The following is a 14,420-nucleotide window of genomic DNA, read 5'->3' on the forward strand; positions in this document are numbered from 1 at the left end:
CCCGAAAAGGAAAGGGTTCAACAACGGCAAATTTTTGTTGGATTAAATTGCATCATGTACCCAGCCAAGGTCATGAAATATCTTGAGGAAACAACAGATAGATTTGTTGAGGATAGACTTAAACTTTGTCTGATAGTCAAATTTGGGGGAAACTGGAGAAGATTAAAGAGGTTTGTTTAAAGCCCATTACTATAAAGGATTTCCTCTACATTAGAAATAACTCCTAGAAAAATTGGCAATTCCCATTTTCTAGAGTGGTGCTGTTACTTAAAAGTCAACAGAACCAGAAAAATCTTGTCAAGGATGATTAATCTGCTTCTCCAGATGTTCTGCTGGGGTAATATATTTAATTTGTTTAAGCGGAGTCAGGGAACGAGGGACGTTTGTTAACAGGTAGGCAAGAAGAATTGATAGCTGTCTGAGGAATTATATATTGACCAGGAGTTTCTCCTCCTTTGACTTGAAGATTATTGTCATGAACTTTACAATCATGGCGAGCCCACAGGTACCCGAAAATGGAGATGCAAGTGTACAAAGTTTGTATGATCTATAGAAAAATATCCTGCACACAACTGGGGAATTTGGTTGTAGTTTGTGACTTGTAGCCCTGCACCTTGTCCCCTGGCAAATTACTAGGATCACAGATCCAAAATGCTCGATGACTCAGCAATAAATTGTTTCATTCTACCACCAAGGCTAAATCTGATACTGGGGTTGTTAGCACTTAATATTAAATCAGAATTATTGCAAAATGTTCGCACTGCAGATGTAATCTGGAGCAATATGTGTTGGGAAAAGGAGCTGGAAAGAGGAAAAAAATGCAGCAATCTTTTGTGATAAATCAAATTCAGCAAATTATCCATCATTCCAACCTGTGAATCTCAGATAGGGCAGTAACCTCACCACAGGGTAAAACCACAATGTGTGGTATCTCATTTACCCTAGGGTGAAAATAATGTCCGCTAAATTCCAGCACCTTGGAATGAAAGCTTGCCTCTAGCTACTAGAGAGTTTAGCACCATATATAGTTCCCGCATGAAGTCTTTGAACATTTGCTTATCTTTCCGCATCACCGCCGCGGTATCCTCTTGGGTTGAGCCTGTGTATGCTGACCATTTAAGCATTGGGGGCAAATAAAAAGTATTTGAATTCCAACTCTTGGGGTATGTAATTATATTCTGTCTGTGCCTAAAGCTCCTTAGTAGGTCAGAGAAATACAGAACACTAGCCCCAAAAGTCTGTCAAATCTCATGCCTCAGAGATGATGCGGTTTGTGGTGGATTTTGCAAGCACAATCTTTTTTTTTACCTTTCGTACTTCTTTTCCGTTAGCACGCGCGAGGAACGTTTCATTGATTAAAATAAAGGGAGGGCTTTATCCTTCTATTGATGAACGATAGCTCGATTGCAATTCTTGCTCTAAACAAACTTGTATTAAATACATCACTGGCTTCTCACCTTGGAGAAGACAGCGGGAGCTCCCATGATGTCTAGGGCAGAGCTGGTTGGAGCAGAGCCTGTGTGTTCCTGTTCAAGCGTACATCAGGCTCCGACTAAATGGCATCCTAGCTATATCCTAACGCCACTTGGTGTTTAGAGGTTTCTAAATCTAGGAGCTAAGGACCATAAGTATGAAATGTTGGTCGAAAAATACTGGTTCCAAATTGCAACTAATATTTTTGTAACCAGTGCAGAACTTCGCAAAGTGACCTATGCACTAGTCAGTGAGTTCACACAATTCCAAAGCGTAGGTGATTATATTCCAACCTATGTTTTTAATATTTTATGAGATAGGTCACAAATTGTGACTTACTACCACTTGTGGACACCGCAGGGATGGTGGACTGTTCGGGTCAGCAAACCTCTATGTCTCTGATCCCTTTTTATTTATTTTGTTGCAGCCCAAGTTTTGAACTTTTTAAACGTTTGTTTGAGAGCATACAGTGGTCCCGTGGACCACTGCCTCAACCGCCCCAGCAAGCTTTTTTTTTTTAATAGACTTAAAGGGTGAGCAGTCACAAAGGAATCCTTCGATTTTACGTATGGGTTAAACCACCCACAAAGGACTTGGGGAGTCAGTAAATTTTAAATGGTTTACAATCGCTATTTCTGCCATGAACCACCACTGATATGCAGTAGCAGCTGCTGCCAGGAAGGGGTGGGGGGCAGCGTGCAGAGTGGCGGGTGCTGGGTGCAATAAGTTATATAATTAATAAATAAACTTTCCTGCCAAAGCCCTGACCCCACCCTAGATCCTGTCACACCAAGGGCACTCCTCTCACATAGTAGAAATATGTTCAGTGTTAGATCAGTGACCGCTATGCTCGTATATAGTACATGAATTAGAATATTAAAGAGAAGAGAACAAATTTGCGGTTCTTTTAGAAAACTAAACTGTTTCTGTAAATCTAAAAATAATACGCTACCGAGAGACCAAGGAAAACTGGTGAAATCATTGCAATTGTTTGAAAAAAAATAAAATCTGTCACTTTTGGCATCTTTGTCACCTAAGATAAAGGAATTCAGCCAGGTGAAATACAGTGCTGCCTACTCTAGTTACTCCATGGTGGAAGAAAACGTTATTATAGGTTGTCGTTCAGGGTCAGTCATCAGATGCTTAGGACTGTTACATAGCTTTTCTTTCTGCCATAGACTAACGCGCTTTTTTTCATATTCTTTTGTTACCATCCACTCACTCCCTTAAAGCTCCAGTTGTTACGTGGCAACATATTTATGGGATAAGGTATAAGGCTATTGCAAGCCACTTAGAATATTAGTCACCAGATAAAGTAACGATGCTGAACGCCACCTTCCTTTACAAGGTCATGGAACCCAGAGAGTACTACCAATATCCTATTGATTCACAGCCTCGTGGACTTTACACTTATGGTACATGGTCACACAAGCACCCTTCTCTGTTTCATGTGAAAGAAATAGAATGTTTGCAGTCTAAAAGAATCACAGTAGATACTGTAGTACAAAATTACATACACCAAAAAACAGTTCGATATTTGTTGTAAAGTATATTAGAATCAGTTGAATATAGATCAGATTTTTTCCGAAACTTAGTAGCTGAGAATGTGTACCAACATACAGAGAGATTCTATCGTTCCCTATAATTACCTACAATTAAATAAAGCGTGCACAAACTAAGCATGTTGAAATAAATATCTACTTTCTGCAGATCATTGTTCGCTAGGAAAAGGAAAGCAGAAGCAGGAACAGCATGCTTTTGTTTTCCCAATTTAAACTTCAGTTTTAATTGTGCTCCTTGTCCTGCCTTTCACCTTGGCTGCTGTCTCTTGCAACAGGCATTATGATATCAGAAATCAAATGTAATAAGTTATTAAATTTGAGCAGCCATTTCTTTATTACAGATGACTAGAAATATCATGTCATCTGTAACAGGAAAACAGAGACAGGCTTTTATACAGGGATTGCAGTCTCCTGTATATTTATAAAAACATTATTTAGCTCCTTTACATTCTTGCAATGACAGTACATGAATTTCAGTTCATCTGATTTAGTAAGAAGAACCAGCATTACATGTAGCAGGAATTGGAAAGTGGCAAGTCTGCAATATCTGCTACAAAGCGTTCTAGATTAATCCATTGCAAAACTATAACTTCACAAAGAAGCTATACTTGGTGCTTGATTTCTCTGCTTCTCAAAACAGTGAACATTGTATCTCCACTGACTGGTGGCAGAGAAGATGGAGCTTTGTTGCAGAAGTATTTGTAGGAAAAATTAAATGTGATCATTGTTTTTGCAGAATGTTAGAAAGGGGGTGTCTAGTTGGCAGAGGTATACACCCTTGTCCGAGTAGGGAGCACAATCCTAGTCAGGGTAAGTCACAACACAACCCAAATTAGCCTGTGGTAACCCTCTGGTAGCTTGGCACAGAGCAGGCAGGCTTAACTTAGAAGACAACGTACAAAGTATTTGTGCAATACCTCATAAAGTAACAGAATAAAAGCACCACAAAAATACACCTCACAGGTTTAGAAAAATAGATATCTGAATAAAATAAGGTCAAAACTATGAAAATCCATTGTACACAAGCAAAGTTATGAATTTTTAAAGATTCAGTTCCACTAAAGCTCTTAGAAACACAATAGCTCCAACTCGGTCTATCACGGCATAATTGATGGAGTCGTTCCCAATAATCCGATGCCACAAGCACCAGCCACGGAGTCGCACGGACCCCAGGTACAGTACCTCTTAAAAATAAAGAAGCAAAGACCTCGCCCGGAGTCGGGGAGATGAGGGGTCGCAGGGGCTGGTGCGGCATCAGTCCTTTACGGAATCCGGGGAGATAAGGCTTCAGTTCTGCACTGCAAGGCAGGGGGAGGTGAGGCATCAGTTCCGTCTGGTTGGAGGGGGGGCTGCTGTGGCGTCGGTGGCATTGGATTGTTTCCTTGTGACCCAGCTGGGTCGATGAATCCAGTCGGTAAGACGTGATGTGTTGACTTTGCAGTGTCGCGATGACCCTGCTTGACATCAGCGGTGTTGCGGCAATGTCAGATTTGCGTTGCAGGCCACAGTTGTTGCATGCAGCGATGACCATGGAGTGGAAGCAGGCTGCGGCATCAGTGCAGGCATCACTGAAGTTGATCCTGGCGTCACTGAAGTGGGAAAACTAGCTAAAAGCTAGTACGTGAAGTCCTTGCTGTCCCTGAAACTTCAAAACAGGAGGCAAGCTCAATTCAAGCCCTCGGAGAGCATTTTTGGGGAAGGCAGAGTCCTTCCAGCAAAGTAAGAGGCCAGTAGGACAACAAGCAGGGCAGCAGTCCTTCTCAGCAAAACTCCTTTAGGCAGCCAGGCAGTTCCTCTGACATGGTGCAGGTGTAGATCCAGAAGTGTCTAATTTGGTCAGTCAATCAATCAATCAGTTTTTATAAAGCGCAGATACTCACCCGTGAGGGTCTCAAGGCGCTGGTGGTGGGTATGGGCCTCATTCGAAGAGCTATGTCTTGAGGTTCTCAAGTTGGTGAGTGATGGGCTTTGCCTGACGTGTGTGGCATGTTGTTCCAGCTCTTAGCTGTGAGGTAGGAGAAAGATCTACCTCCGGTGGCTGGTTTCTGGATGCGTGGGATGGTCTCTAGCGCCTGCTGGACGGAGCAGAAGGGTCTGGCGGGGTTATGGAATAAGATGCAATGGTTCAGGTAGGCCGGTCGGATGTTGTAAAGGGCCTTTTAGGTGTGGATGAGTAGTTTGAAGTTGATTCGCTTCTCCACTGGGAGCCAATGGAGGATCCTCAGGTTTTGGGAGATGTGTTCCTGGTGGGGGAGGGTCAGGACAAGTCTGACGGCGGCGTTTTGAATGACTTATAGTTTCCTGATGTGCTTTGTTGTGGTGCCAGAGGAGAGTGCGCTGCCATAGTCAAGCTTGTCAAGCTTGTGACTAGGGCGTGGGTGATTATCTTGTGACAGTCGACCTGGATCTATTTGAAGAGACCCAGTTTAGATACCCAAAAATGCCTTTGAAGAGTAGAAACTTCAAAGAGTGGTTTTGAAGTGCACACGTTCCCCTTTCAGTCCAGTCCTGTCTGCCAGGATCCCTGTGGAGATTATCAGTCCTTTGTGAGGGCAGACCACTGGCCTTTGAAGTGCAAGAGAGAACCCCTCCACCCTTCTTGCCCAGGGAGAGCCATTCAGTATGCAGATGACTGCAGATGTAACTGAGTGTCCTGTGTTTATGGGAGCCTGGGTGGAATGCACAAGGGGAGCTGTCAACCAGCACAGACCAGACATGGATTGGAGACACGCTGTAAGGCACAGATGGCAGTAAGTGCATAGAAATGCCAACTTTCTAAAAGTGGCATTTCTAAAATAGTAATATTAAATCCAACTCCAGCAGTAAGCAGGATTTTCTATTACCATGCTGGCAATATTAAACATGACATGACTACTCCTTCCAGATCAGAATCTACCACTTAAAAGTATACGAGGGTAGTTCTAATGCCTATGAGAGGAGCAGGCCTCACAGTGGTGGAAAACACATTTTGGAGTTTTTCACCACCAGGACATGTAAAACACATACTTACATAGCACCCTGCCCTATGGGTTACCTAGGGCCTACCTCAGGGATGACATGTATAGAAAAGTGGGAGTTTAAGGCTTGGCAAGTAGTTTTAAATGCCAAGTCGAGGTGGGAGTGAAACTGCACACACAGGCCTTGCAATGGCGGGCCTGAGACATGGTTAAGGGGCTACTTATGTGGGTGGCACAATCAGTGCTGCAGGCCCTCTAGTAGCATTTAATTCACAGGCCCTGGGCACATGTAGTGCACTTTACTAGGGACTTACAAGTAAATTAAATATGCCATTTGGGTATGAGCCAATGTTACCATGTTTTTGGAAGACACCACATGCACTCTAGCACTGGTTGGCAGTGGTAAAGTGCCCAGAGTCCTAAAGCCAACAAAAATGAAGTCAGAAAAAGAGAAGGAGGAAGGCAACAAGTTTGGGGTGACCCTTCAAAGAGGGCCATTTTCCAAAATAGGACAATTATCCTACAAAAACATTTTCATACAACAATGCTCCTGCTAAACATAGTTCAGTTTTATCCACTAAAGCTGATATTTAGTGATTCGTGCAACCTCCTTTTTAGGTTTCGCATACACAGTGCATGTGCTGCGCTAGGAAAATCTATTGTATTTTTTTAAAAAAATCTAAAAGGTATTTAAACCCCACCCATTACTTACCTCTGCTTACCATTGGCTGATTCCCACGTGGGTCTCACATCCCTCTTGTTTCCTTTTTTCTTCCCATTGGCTGGCTCCCACGTGACTCCTCCATCACTTTCATTTCCTTACCTACTATTGGTCAATGCCTCTTCTTTGCCTCCATCTTCTTCCTGGGCTTGCATTCTTCCTGCAGTCCTGCAGTGAAGTTTTGCCAAAGTACTGCTTCCAGTGCCTCGTGTCCTGACACTGCAGGGCACGCAGTGCAGGCATTCTTTTTTTATTTTACTTTTCCACATGCACTCTTTGCTGACCGTGAGGATTAAGAGCTGTTGATGGCAAGCGGTGTCAGAGGTCTCAGGTACTAGTGTTGGTTTTAAGGTGAGCACAGTCAGACCAGCTGCAGTCCAGCCTATGCATCCAACATAGAAGCCTGTCACCACCATAGCAGCCGTCCCTGCACACGCAACGGTAATTCACCCGCAAGCAAGCTGCTAAGTGCCTTTCTCCCAAGGACATTATCTGCATGGCCTGCTCCATCATGCTGCCCACCTCCCCGCACCCAGCCTGGCCACACACACAGACTCAAACATCCTGCCTGCCCAGCCTATAGCATTCTTGCTCACACACTCCCTTCCCTCCCCTAGGTGGGCTCGGTGTCATGCACTGCAGAGTGGGTGTTGCCCCATTGCATATCATGCAGGCCAGTTGTGTGATGTGCTTTGCATCTAGGCGTGGTGCCCCCCCATCACACTGCCCCCGGCTCTGTGCCATGCACTGCAGTGTGGACGGGCCCCATTGCAGTTCCATGTAGGGCAATTGTGTGCTTTGCATTTAGGGATGGTGCCCCCCCACACACACACACACTCACTCACTCACACCTGGCTGTGTGTGCCATGCAGTGCAGAATAGGCAGGGCCAGGCAGTGTCTGCATGGCATGCACTGTCCCTGCTGAAAGAGCTGTGGTTTCCTGTCTGGTTTTTCAGGAGGTGCTGCACGGCTCATCTATTCACACATCACGTACCAGAGGATGCTAGCCAGACCAGGTGTGCCATGTTTTTACCTCAAGACAAACATATGCCCCTTTTGTGGGGAGGTCCTTAGGTAGGCGTGTCTAAGATGCAGCTGCCTTGTCACTCTACAGACATGGACTTTGAAGTTTGTATGCCACAAAGTCATAAATAATGATGTGTCTGTGAATTGTCACACAGTGGTACACCTCCTTTGGGACTACACACTGTATTATCTGCCCAAGCTTAGCAACAGGTGCCCTAGACTTGTTCCAAATGTATCTATTTATTGCTTGTCGAGGTATAACTAGTTCGGTGAATACTGCTCTGCTGTAAATCAATGTAAACAATCATATTTCTCTGCCCCAGTCAGGCTTTCGATGCCCCACATTCCAACGTTTCAGTGTCGGCTCAACATCCTGTGATTCTGGGCAAATCACTCAATATCCCTGTGCCTACAAAAAATACTAATGTGTCCTTATATAATGTAAATGGTGCTCATGTAAACTACTCCAATGCCTCCGGGTCGAGTTCACACTATATGAAACTCCAAAAGAAAAAAAAACATAAAATAGGCAGCATTTCACTGGCCAACAGAGACTGATGCTTTCTTGTCTGGTGAATTACCTTTGCCCCCAACCATTTATAATTACTTCTCAAGGGGTTAATGTCCTCTACCTGGGGTGATGATGCCCAGATACTGAGGTTTGATGTCCCTTTCATCCACCAACCATTTTATAGGTTGCCTGTAATTCTCCCTCAATTGTTTTGTGATGATGTTCTAATTGGCTCCTGAGCTTCTCCCTGGGTTTCTCTCATCTATGTGGGTTGTAAACAAATCACTCCATTTCTTGATGAAGTATCACCAATTTGTGTATCAATTGCTTTTAGTAGATCCCATAGGCGAAATCTATTGGCATGGGCCAATCCTTGTTTAAAACTTCCTCAACATCATGACGTTTGCAAAACTGGTTGATTTGGGAGGCAGGGAATTCACAAATACAAGTTAGAGAAGTTTACCATCTTTGCCCTCCCTTTCAACAAAAATGTTAAACACACCTAATGGTGTTCAGGAAGAGAGGTCACGGGTAGGGAAATAATAGAGACATCAGCCAAGGCATTTTAATATCTTGTAACTATCTCCAAGGTAATTTGGGTCCGTACCTTGACACTATTAAAGCTTTTGATTCTGCTAACATATAAATTATTAAATACGTAGAAGCGACTTCAGTCAGAACCACGGACTGAAAATGGTCTTTGACAAGCTACCAACTCCTACAAGCTGAAGGCACTTCCTAGAGTGACTGAGCGGGTCCTGGACTGTCGGGCTGACTCTGGAGTTCCCACAGGTTCTTAGGGCCAGATGTACAATGCAGTTTGCACGTCGCAAACAGCAAATTTAGCTGTTTGCGACATGCAAAATGCACTTTGCAATGCACAAACCTCATTTTGCGATTCGGTAACCTGGATACCGAATTGCAAAACCAGTTTGTGAGTCGCAATTAGGAAGGGGTGTTCCTTTCCTAATTGCGAGTCGCAGTGCAAAGCAGGATTGCTTTGTGACCGCGGTCGCAAACCAATCACAGGGTGCACCCTTTTGTAATGGGCCACTACAAATGGACCACTGCCTGCTCTGAAAAAAAGAAACGAAAACGTTTCATTTTTCGTTTTTGTAATGCATCTCATTTTCCTTTAAGGAAAATAGGCTGCATTACAAAAAAAAAAACTGCTTTATTAAAAAGCAGTCACAAACATGGTGGTCTACTGTCCGCACCAGGCCACCATCCCTGTGAGGGCCGCCATTCGCAAGGGCGATCGCAAATTGCGACCCACCTCATGATTATTCATGAGGTGGGCCTTTGCGACCCCCTTGCGAGTCGCAGATGGTGTCAGGGACATCATCCAACATTCTGAATTGAGACTCGCAAATTGCGAGTCGCTCTGACTTGCAATTTGCAGGTCGCAATTCGGAATCTTCCTACATCTGGCCTTTGGTCTCCTTGCAGTTACTGACTGCGCCCTGGTTTCCTGTCTCTTTCACAGATCCCATACCAGGAGCTGGGTGGCAAAACGCTCTGCCTGTCCATCTATGACTTTGATCGATTCTCCAAGCACGACATCATTGGCGAGGTGAAGGTGCCCATGAACACCGTGGACCTGGGGCAGCCCTTTGAAGAGTGGCGCGACCTTCAGAGCGCAGAGAAAGAAGAGGTAAGACATAGAAAGACCGGGTAAGAGATAGAATGAAGAGACATAAAAGAAGATCTGAAACGCTGTGTGAATAATTAAATGGCAGAATGAAGAAATAAGTGGTAAAATGGGCAAGAGGTTAGTCATAGAAAGTAGAACAAAACATATATATTGGGGCAATTATAGAAATTATTAAGGAATGTAAAGGAGACTTTGTGTAAAGGATTTTATATGGCGAAAGAAGAGGTCAATTTTTTTTTTTTTAAAGGTAGGATATGTTGAAAAAAATTCAAATATAAGCAGCATATTTTTCCTTCATTTTTTTAGTAGCAATATTGCCTTAATTTATTTTTCCCGAACTCGAGTCTTGAAATCGCCCAGCTGGAAGCGCTGATTACTTTCTGAACTTTTGTGCAAAAATGTTGAAGTATCTTTAAAAATGATTCGGGTCTGCAATTTTAAAAAGCTGTGCGTTGTTCGTCATGAAAATGTGTTTGTGTCACAGAAACAAAGGAGATGTGATGTACATGTGTGACGTAGGCTGCTTGTACGTGGTGCTCAGACAAAGTGGGTAGAAAGAAGGGCCAGGAGAGAGGGATGAAGCTGACAAATCACCTCCTTTCCATAAGTAAAATGTAACTATTGAATGAGAGGCAAAAGAACGGGGTAGTTATGTACGTACAGCGTAGAGGAGTTGTCCGCCTACAAAGAAAATATTTCCATAAGAACATTTGTGATAAAACAATACAGTAGGAAATAATTTTCTCCTTTTCACCTCCATTTTACAGCAGGGTTTAAGTCCCGAATTGAAATGACAATCGGATAGCAAGTACTTTTTCAGATAATACAAACTGTGAAACGGGTACATATGGCGCCAACATTAGCGAGCTGCAACGCTGCCTTAACAAGTATCCACCAGGTCTGGCAGTATGGCTAGACATTTTGAGGGGCCCTCATTTTGAGGAGCTCATGAAGCTGGCAGGGATTGCCCACTCCCAAAAATACTGATACCAGGGGCTGGGGAAAATCCCGTTCATTATTAGTTGGGCTTTGCAGGTTCACCAAGAAAACTGCAATTTCTCGAGTCCAGAACCTCCTTAATTTGTAAAGAGATCCACGGTTTCAACACATGTCATAATTTCGATCGGCAGTTCAGAATGAAGAGACCACTTGTAAAGAGGGCCCACGCGGTTACCTCGGTGGTCGTCAAGAGAGCCATCATGGACCATCAACTACGGGCGACAGCAAAATGTCTTTTGCTTCTCAGGAGCGAGAACTGATTCCACTGGTTATATTACATAGAGGAGGAATGCCGGTGTCCATACAGAGGAGCAGGATCATCAGGCCCAACGTTCAGTATATTCTTGGTAAATACATTTACACACAGCCAATTTAAAAGGACCCCATTTACACAGTTAGTGGTTATTCTGCAAATTTTGCAGAAACCTACCTTCCTGGGCCTACCTTGGATTGACATCAGTGACTTTGAGCAATACAAATAATAGAGCCTGTTTCCTGTCACCAAGCAGGAAGGTAGAAGCAGTGTTCAGTACTTACAATAATTTTCTCTCTGCTCATTGCCAACAGCCCGAGAAACTTGGAGACATCTGCATATCGCTGCGGTACGTGCCTACTGCAGGAAAACTCACCGTTAACATCTTAGAAGCCAAGAACCTGAAAAAGATGGATGTTGGAGGACTGTCAGGTAAGTGCAGAGATGGTTTCAAACGCATGGTGGCACAAGATGCCTTGCACAGCATAGCCAAAGCTGTAGATGCTATTTTTTTAAATTGCAGCCTATCGGACAGCACAACTGTCTGTTATGCGAAAGACATCTTGGGAGTTTCAGAAAGTGGACCTGGGAATGCATTCTGCCTGTTGTTTGCAATTGGTTTTGTGGTTTGCAACTCACATGTTCTTGGTTTTCATTTTCTGGCTAAGGGTCTCCAGATTCACTTCCTCCCTCACATACCACAACCCTATTTGCAGTATCCTTCCGCGAGCGCACTTTCTTTAAACAGGCCTGTAAATCTTGTTCTTATCTCCTTACATTTGCTGTGCATTCAGTGTTAAGCTGTATCTTCCAGACAGCTTGGCGTTTTCTTCTGACTTCAAGAGGACAGCTTTTGTAGGAAAGAGGAATGCAGATTAGTCTTCGCATGGAGCCCACTGGTGCACCTCCTATGCTTCAATTATGAGGTTGTAACATAACCCTTAAATAGCACATCATGTATCACGCAGATGACAGGTTTATTTTTTTAGGCATGAAGAGATAAGTGACTTGGCCAGAATCACAGGATGTTGCAGTGGCAACCATCCCTGCTTGTCTAATTTGTCTTCTGTGTTTTTCAGTAGTAGCTCTGTGCCTTAGCAAGATACATCATTCCATACCTTTTCATACATCATCAGGTTCAAAAAAGCCCCACTTCTAAGCTGTTATTTTCTAGCAAATGGGCACACACAAATTTTTTACTAGATACCCCTGCGGCTTCACTCACAACTTCCTAGTCTTGGACACACTTTATCAAATCTGTTCTTCTCGCATAACTTGGGAGGCTCTGCAGTATAATTCTGTCCTCAATTCCCACATAATTCCGTGGCCTTGAATACAATGCATTTGGTAAAGTGGGTAGCATGTCCTATTCTGCTGTATGTCCGGGTGTGTTTATAGACTTAGACCCTCATTTTGAGATTGGCAGTAAATGCCGCCAAAAAACCATTGCAGCAGCTAACATCCATCCACCAAATAATGACCACAGCCGGATTTCCGCCACAAGAAGGGCAGAAATCCAGCTGTGGTAATACTGGCGAATAGTGTTAAGGTGGTGCTGCTACCACCAGCAGCACCATGCCAGTAGACCGCTGCCAGCTGAAAAATAATACGGCCTGGCGGTTTCTGGGGGGCATCTGGGTAGTGTTTGGTGAAGTGGGTGAGCCTCCTACAAGTGACAGGGAAGGAATTCCCTATCCCGGTAGGGCCTACTGCCATGGTTTTCGTGGCGTTGCGAAGGCCACAGAAACCATGATGGTAGGCAGGGCCATGATGCCACCGGCGGTACAATAGCGGCGGCTGGGCTGGAGATTCTTATCTCCGGACCGGCGGCTGCTACTGCCATGGGGGTCAGTAGCCAACCCGCAATGTCATAATGTGGTGGTATGACCCCTTTATGTCTTGTGCTCTGTGAACTATTCACCTCAACATCTGATTTTTCTGAAAATAACTTCTCTCTTTGATCTTAAAATTAACTTAAGAGCTCACCTTGCTCCATTCTTAGAGCTCTTTTCATTTTGCTACACAATTACATTATTTGTAAAAAAAGCTGGTGCTCTAGTACAGTATCTTCTGCACTCAGTCTGTTGCTTCACATTCTTCATGTCCCTCTTGTTTCTACATTCTTTGTATTTCATGCTGCTGTGGGGTCCCAGCTCCTGCTTATACACCCAGAATTTCTGTCACTTTCGATGCCCACACGTTTGAGCTGTAGTACCCCCATGACAGCGTGGACCACACAAAATTATATGCATTATTTTGCTATTCTACTCAATGCTTGTATCCCCGATGGAGTAGCCTTGTGTCTCCAAACAGTCCACATGTATGCACCATGTTCATGGTGGCAGATACATTTGATGACTTCCGCTTGTTGTGTTATGTCACTGTATGTTCTACTATTTGCATTTGTACAGCATGAATCGCCATTGTCAGGTATTGCGTGCGCCCTTACTACTTGTGCACCCTTTAGTTCAGATTTCGAAAGGTTGAAGGAAAATAATGCAAAACGTCCTGTACTTCATTATTTCATTACATCATTTATTTCTATGTAAACTGTTTTCCAGATGTCCGGTAGCACCCTGATCCTTCAAACTGGTGTTTGGATATTCCTTTTGGGTAACCCCTTCCAGGGTTAATGTTTGAAATCCTTCAGTTCTAACAATGCCTCTTATTAATATCAAATGTTGTGCTTGTCACAGGGATTAATCTGCGTTTGGTGTGTGTGGTGCGTCTGTGTGTGTGTTGAGGTGTGTAGGTTGAGGTTGTGTGTGTGCATGCATTTCTTGTGTCTGGACAGAGAGAAGTGCTAGCGTCTGTGTATGTATTGGGGGGAATCATCGTTTACAGCGATGCATTTACCACGAAGTGCATTTACAACAATGCCATTACCACGAATATGCCTTTACCACGCATGCCTTTACAACTAATTTCGTTCCAAAGGCATAAATGGTAAAGGTATATGCATGGTAAATGCTTTAAAGGTAAATATTGTTTTTTTTAATATTTTGTAAAGGCATGAATGGTAAAGGTGTGTGTGCATGGTAAAGGTTTTGCAGGTAAGTACAGGTAAGTGTTAAGTGGTTTAAGTGTGTATATATATATATATATATATATATATATATATATATATATATATATGGTTTTGAGGTTGGATATGGGTTTTGGGGTGGTAAGGGCATTTTTCGGTTTTAGGGTGGGTATGGGTTTTGGGGTGGTAAGGGCATTTTTACTTTTTAGGGTGGGTATGGGATTTAGGGTGGTAACGG

The 14,420-nt window shown here is 43.6% G+C and overlaps 1 protein-coding gene across 3 annotated transcripts in view; it reads left to right on the top strand.

Moving 5' to 3' along the window:
- SYT2 (synaptotagmin 2) overlaps window positions 1–14,420 on the top strand; it is a 238,385-nt gene that overhangs the window by 184,054 nt on the left and 39,911 nt on the right. For all 3 annotated transcript variants that reach the window (XM_069238920.1, XM_069238922.1, XM_069238921.1), the window contains exons 7-8: window positions 9,738–9,905; window positions 11,472–11,589. In XM_069238920.1, coding sequence (XP_069095021.1) covers window positions 9,738–9,905; window positions 11,472–11,589 — 286 coding nt within the window. The remainder of the gene's footprint in view (window positions 1–9,737; window positions 9,906–11,471; window positions 11,590–14,420) is intronic.

The sequence above is a fragment of the Pleurodeles waltl genome, chromosome 6 (assembly GCF_031143425.1).
Source record: "Pleurodeles waltl isolate 20211129_DDA chromosome 6, aPleWal1.hap1.20221129, whole genome shotgun sequence".
Classification (NCBI taxonomy): Eukaryota; Metazoa; Chordata; class Amphibia; order Caudata; family Salamandridae; genus Pleurodeles; species Pleurodeles waltl.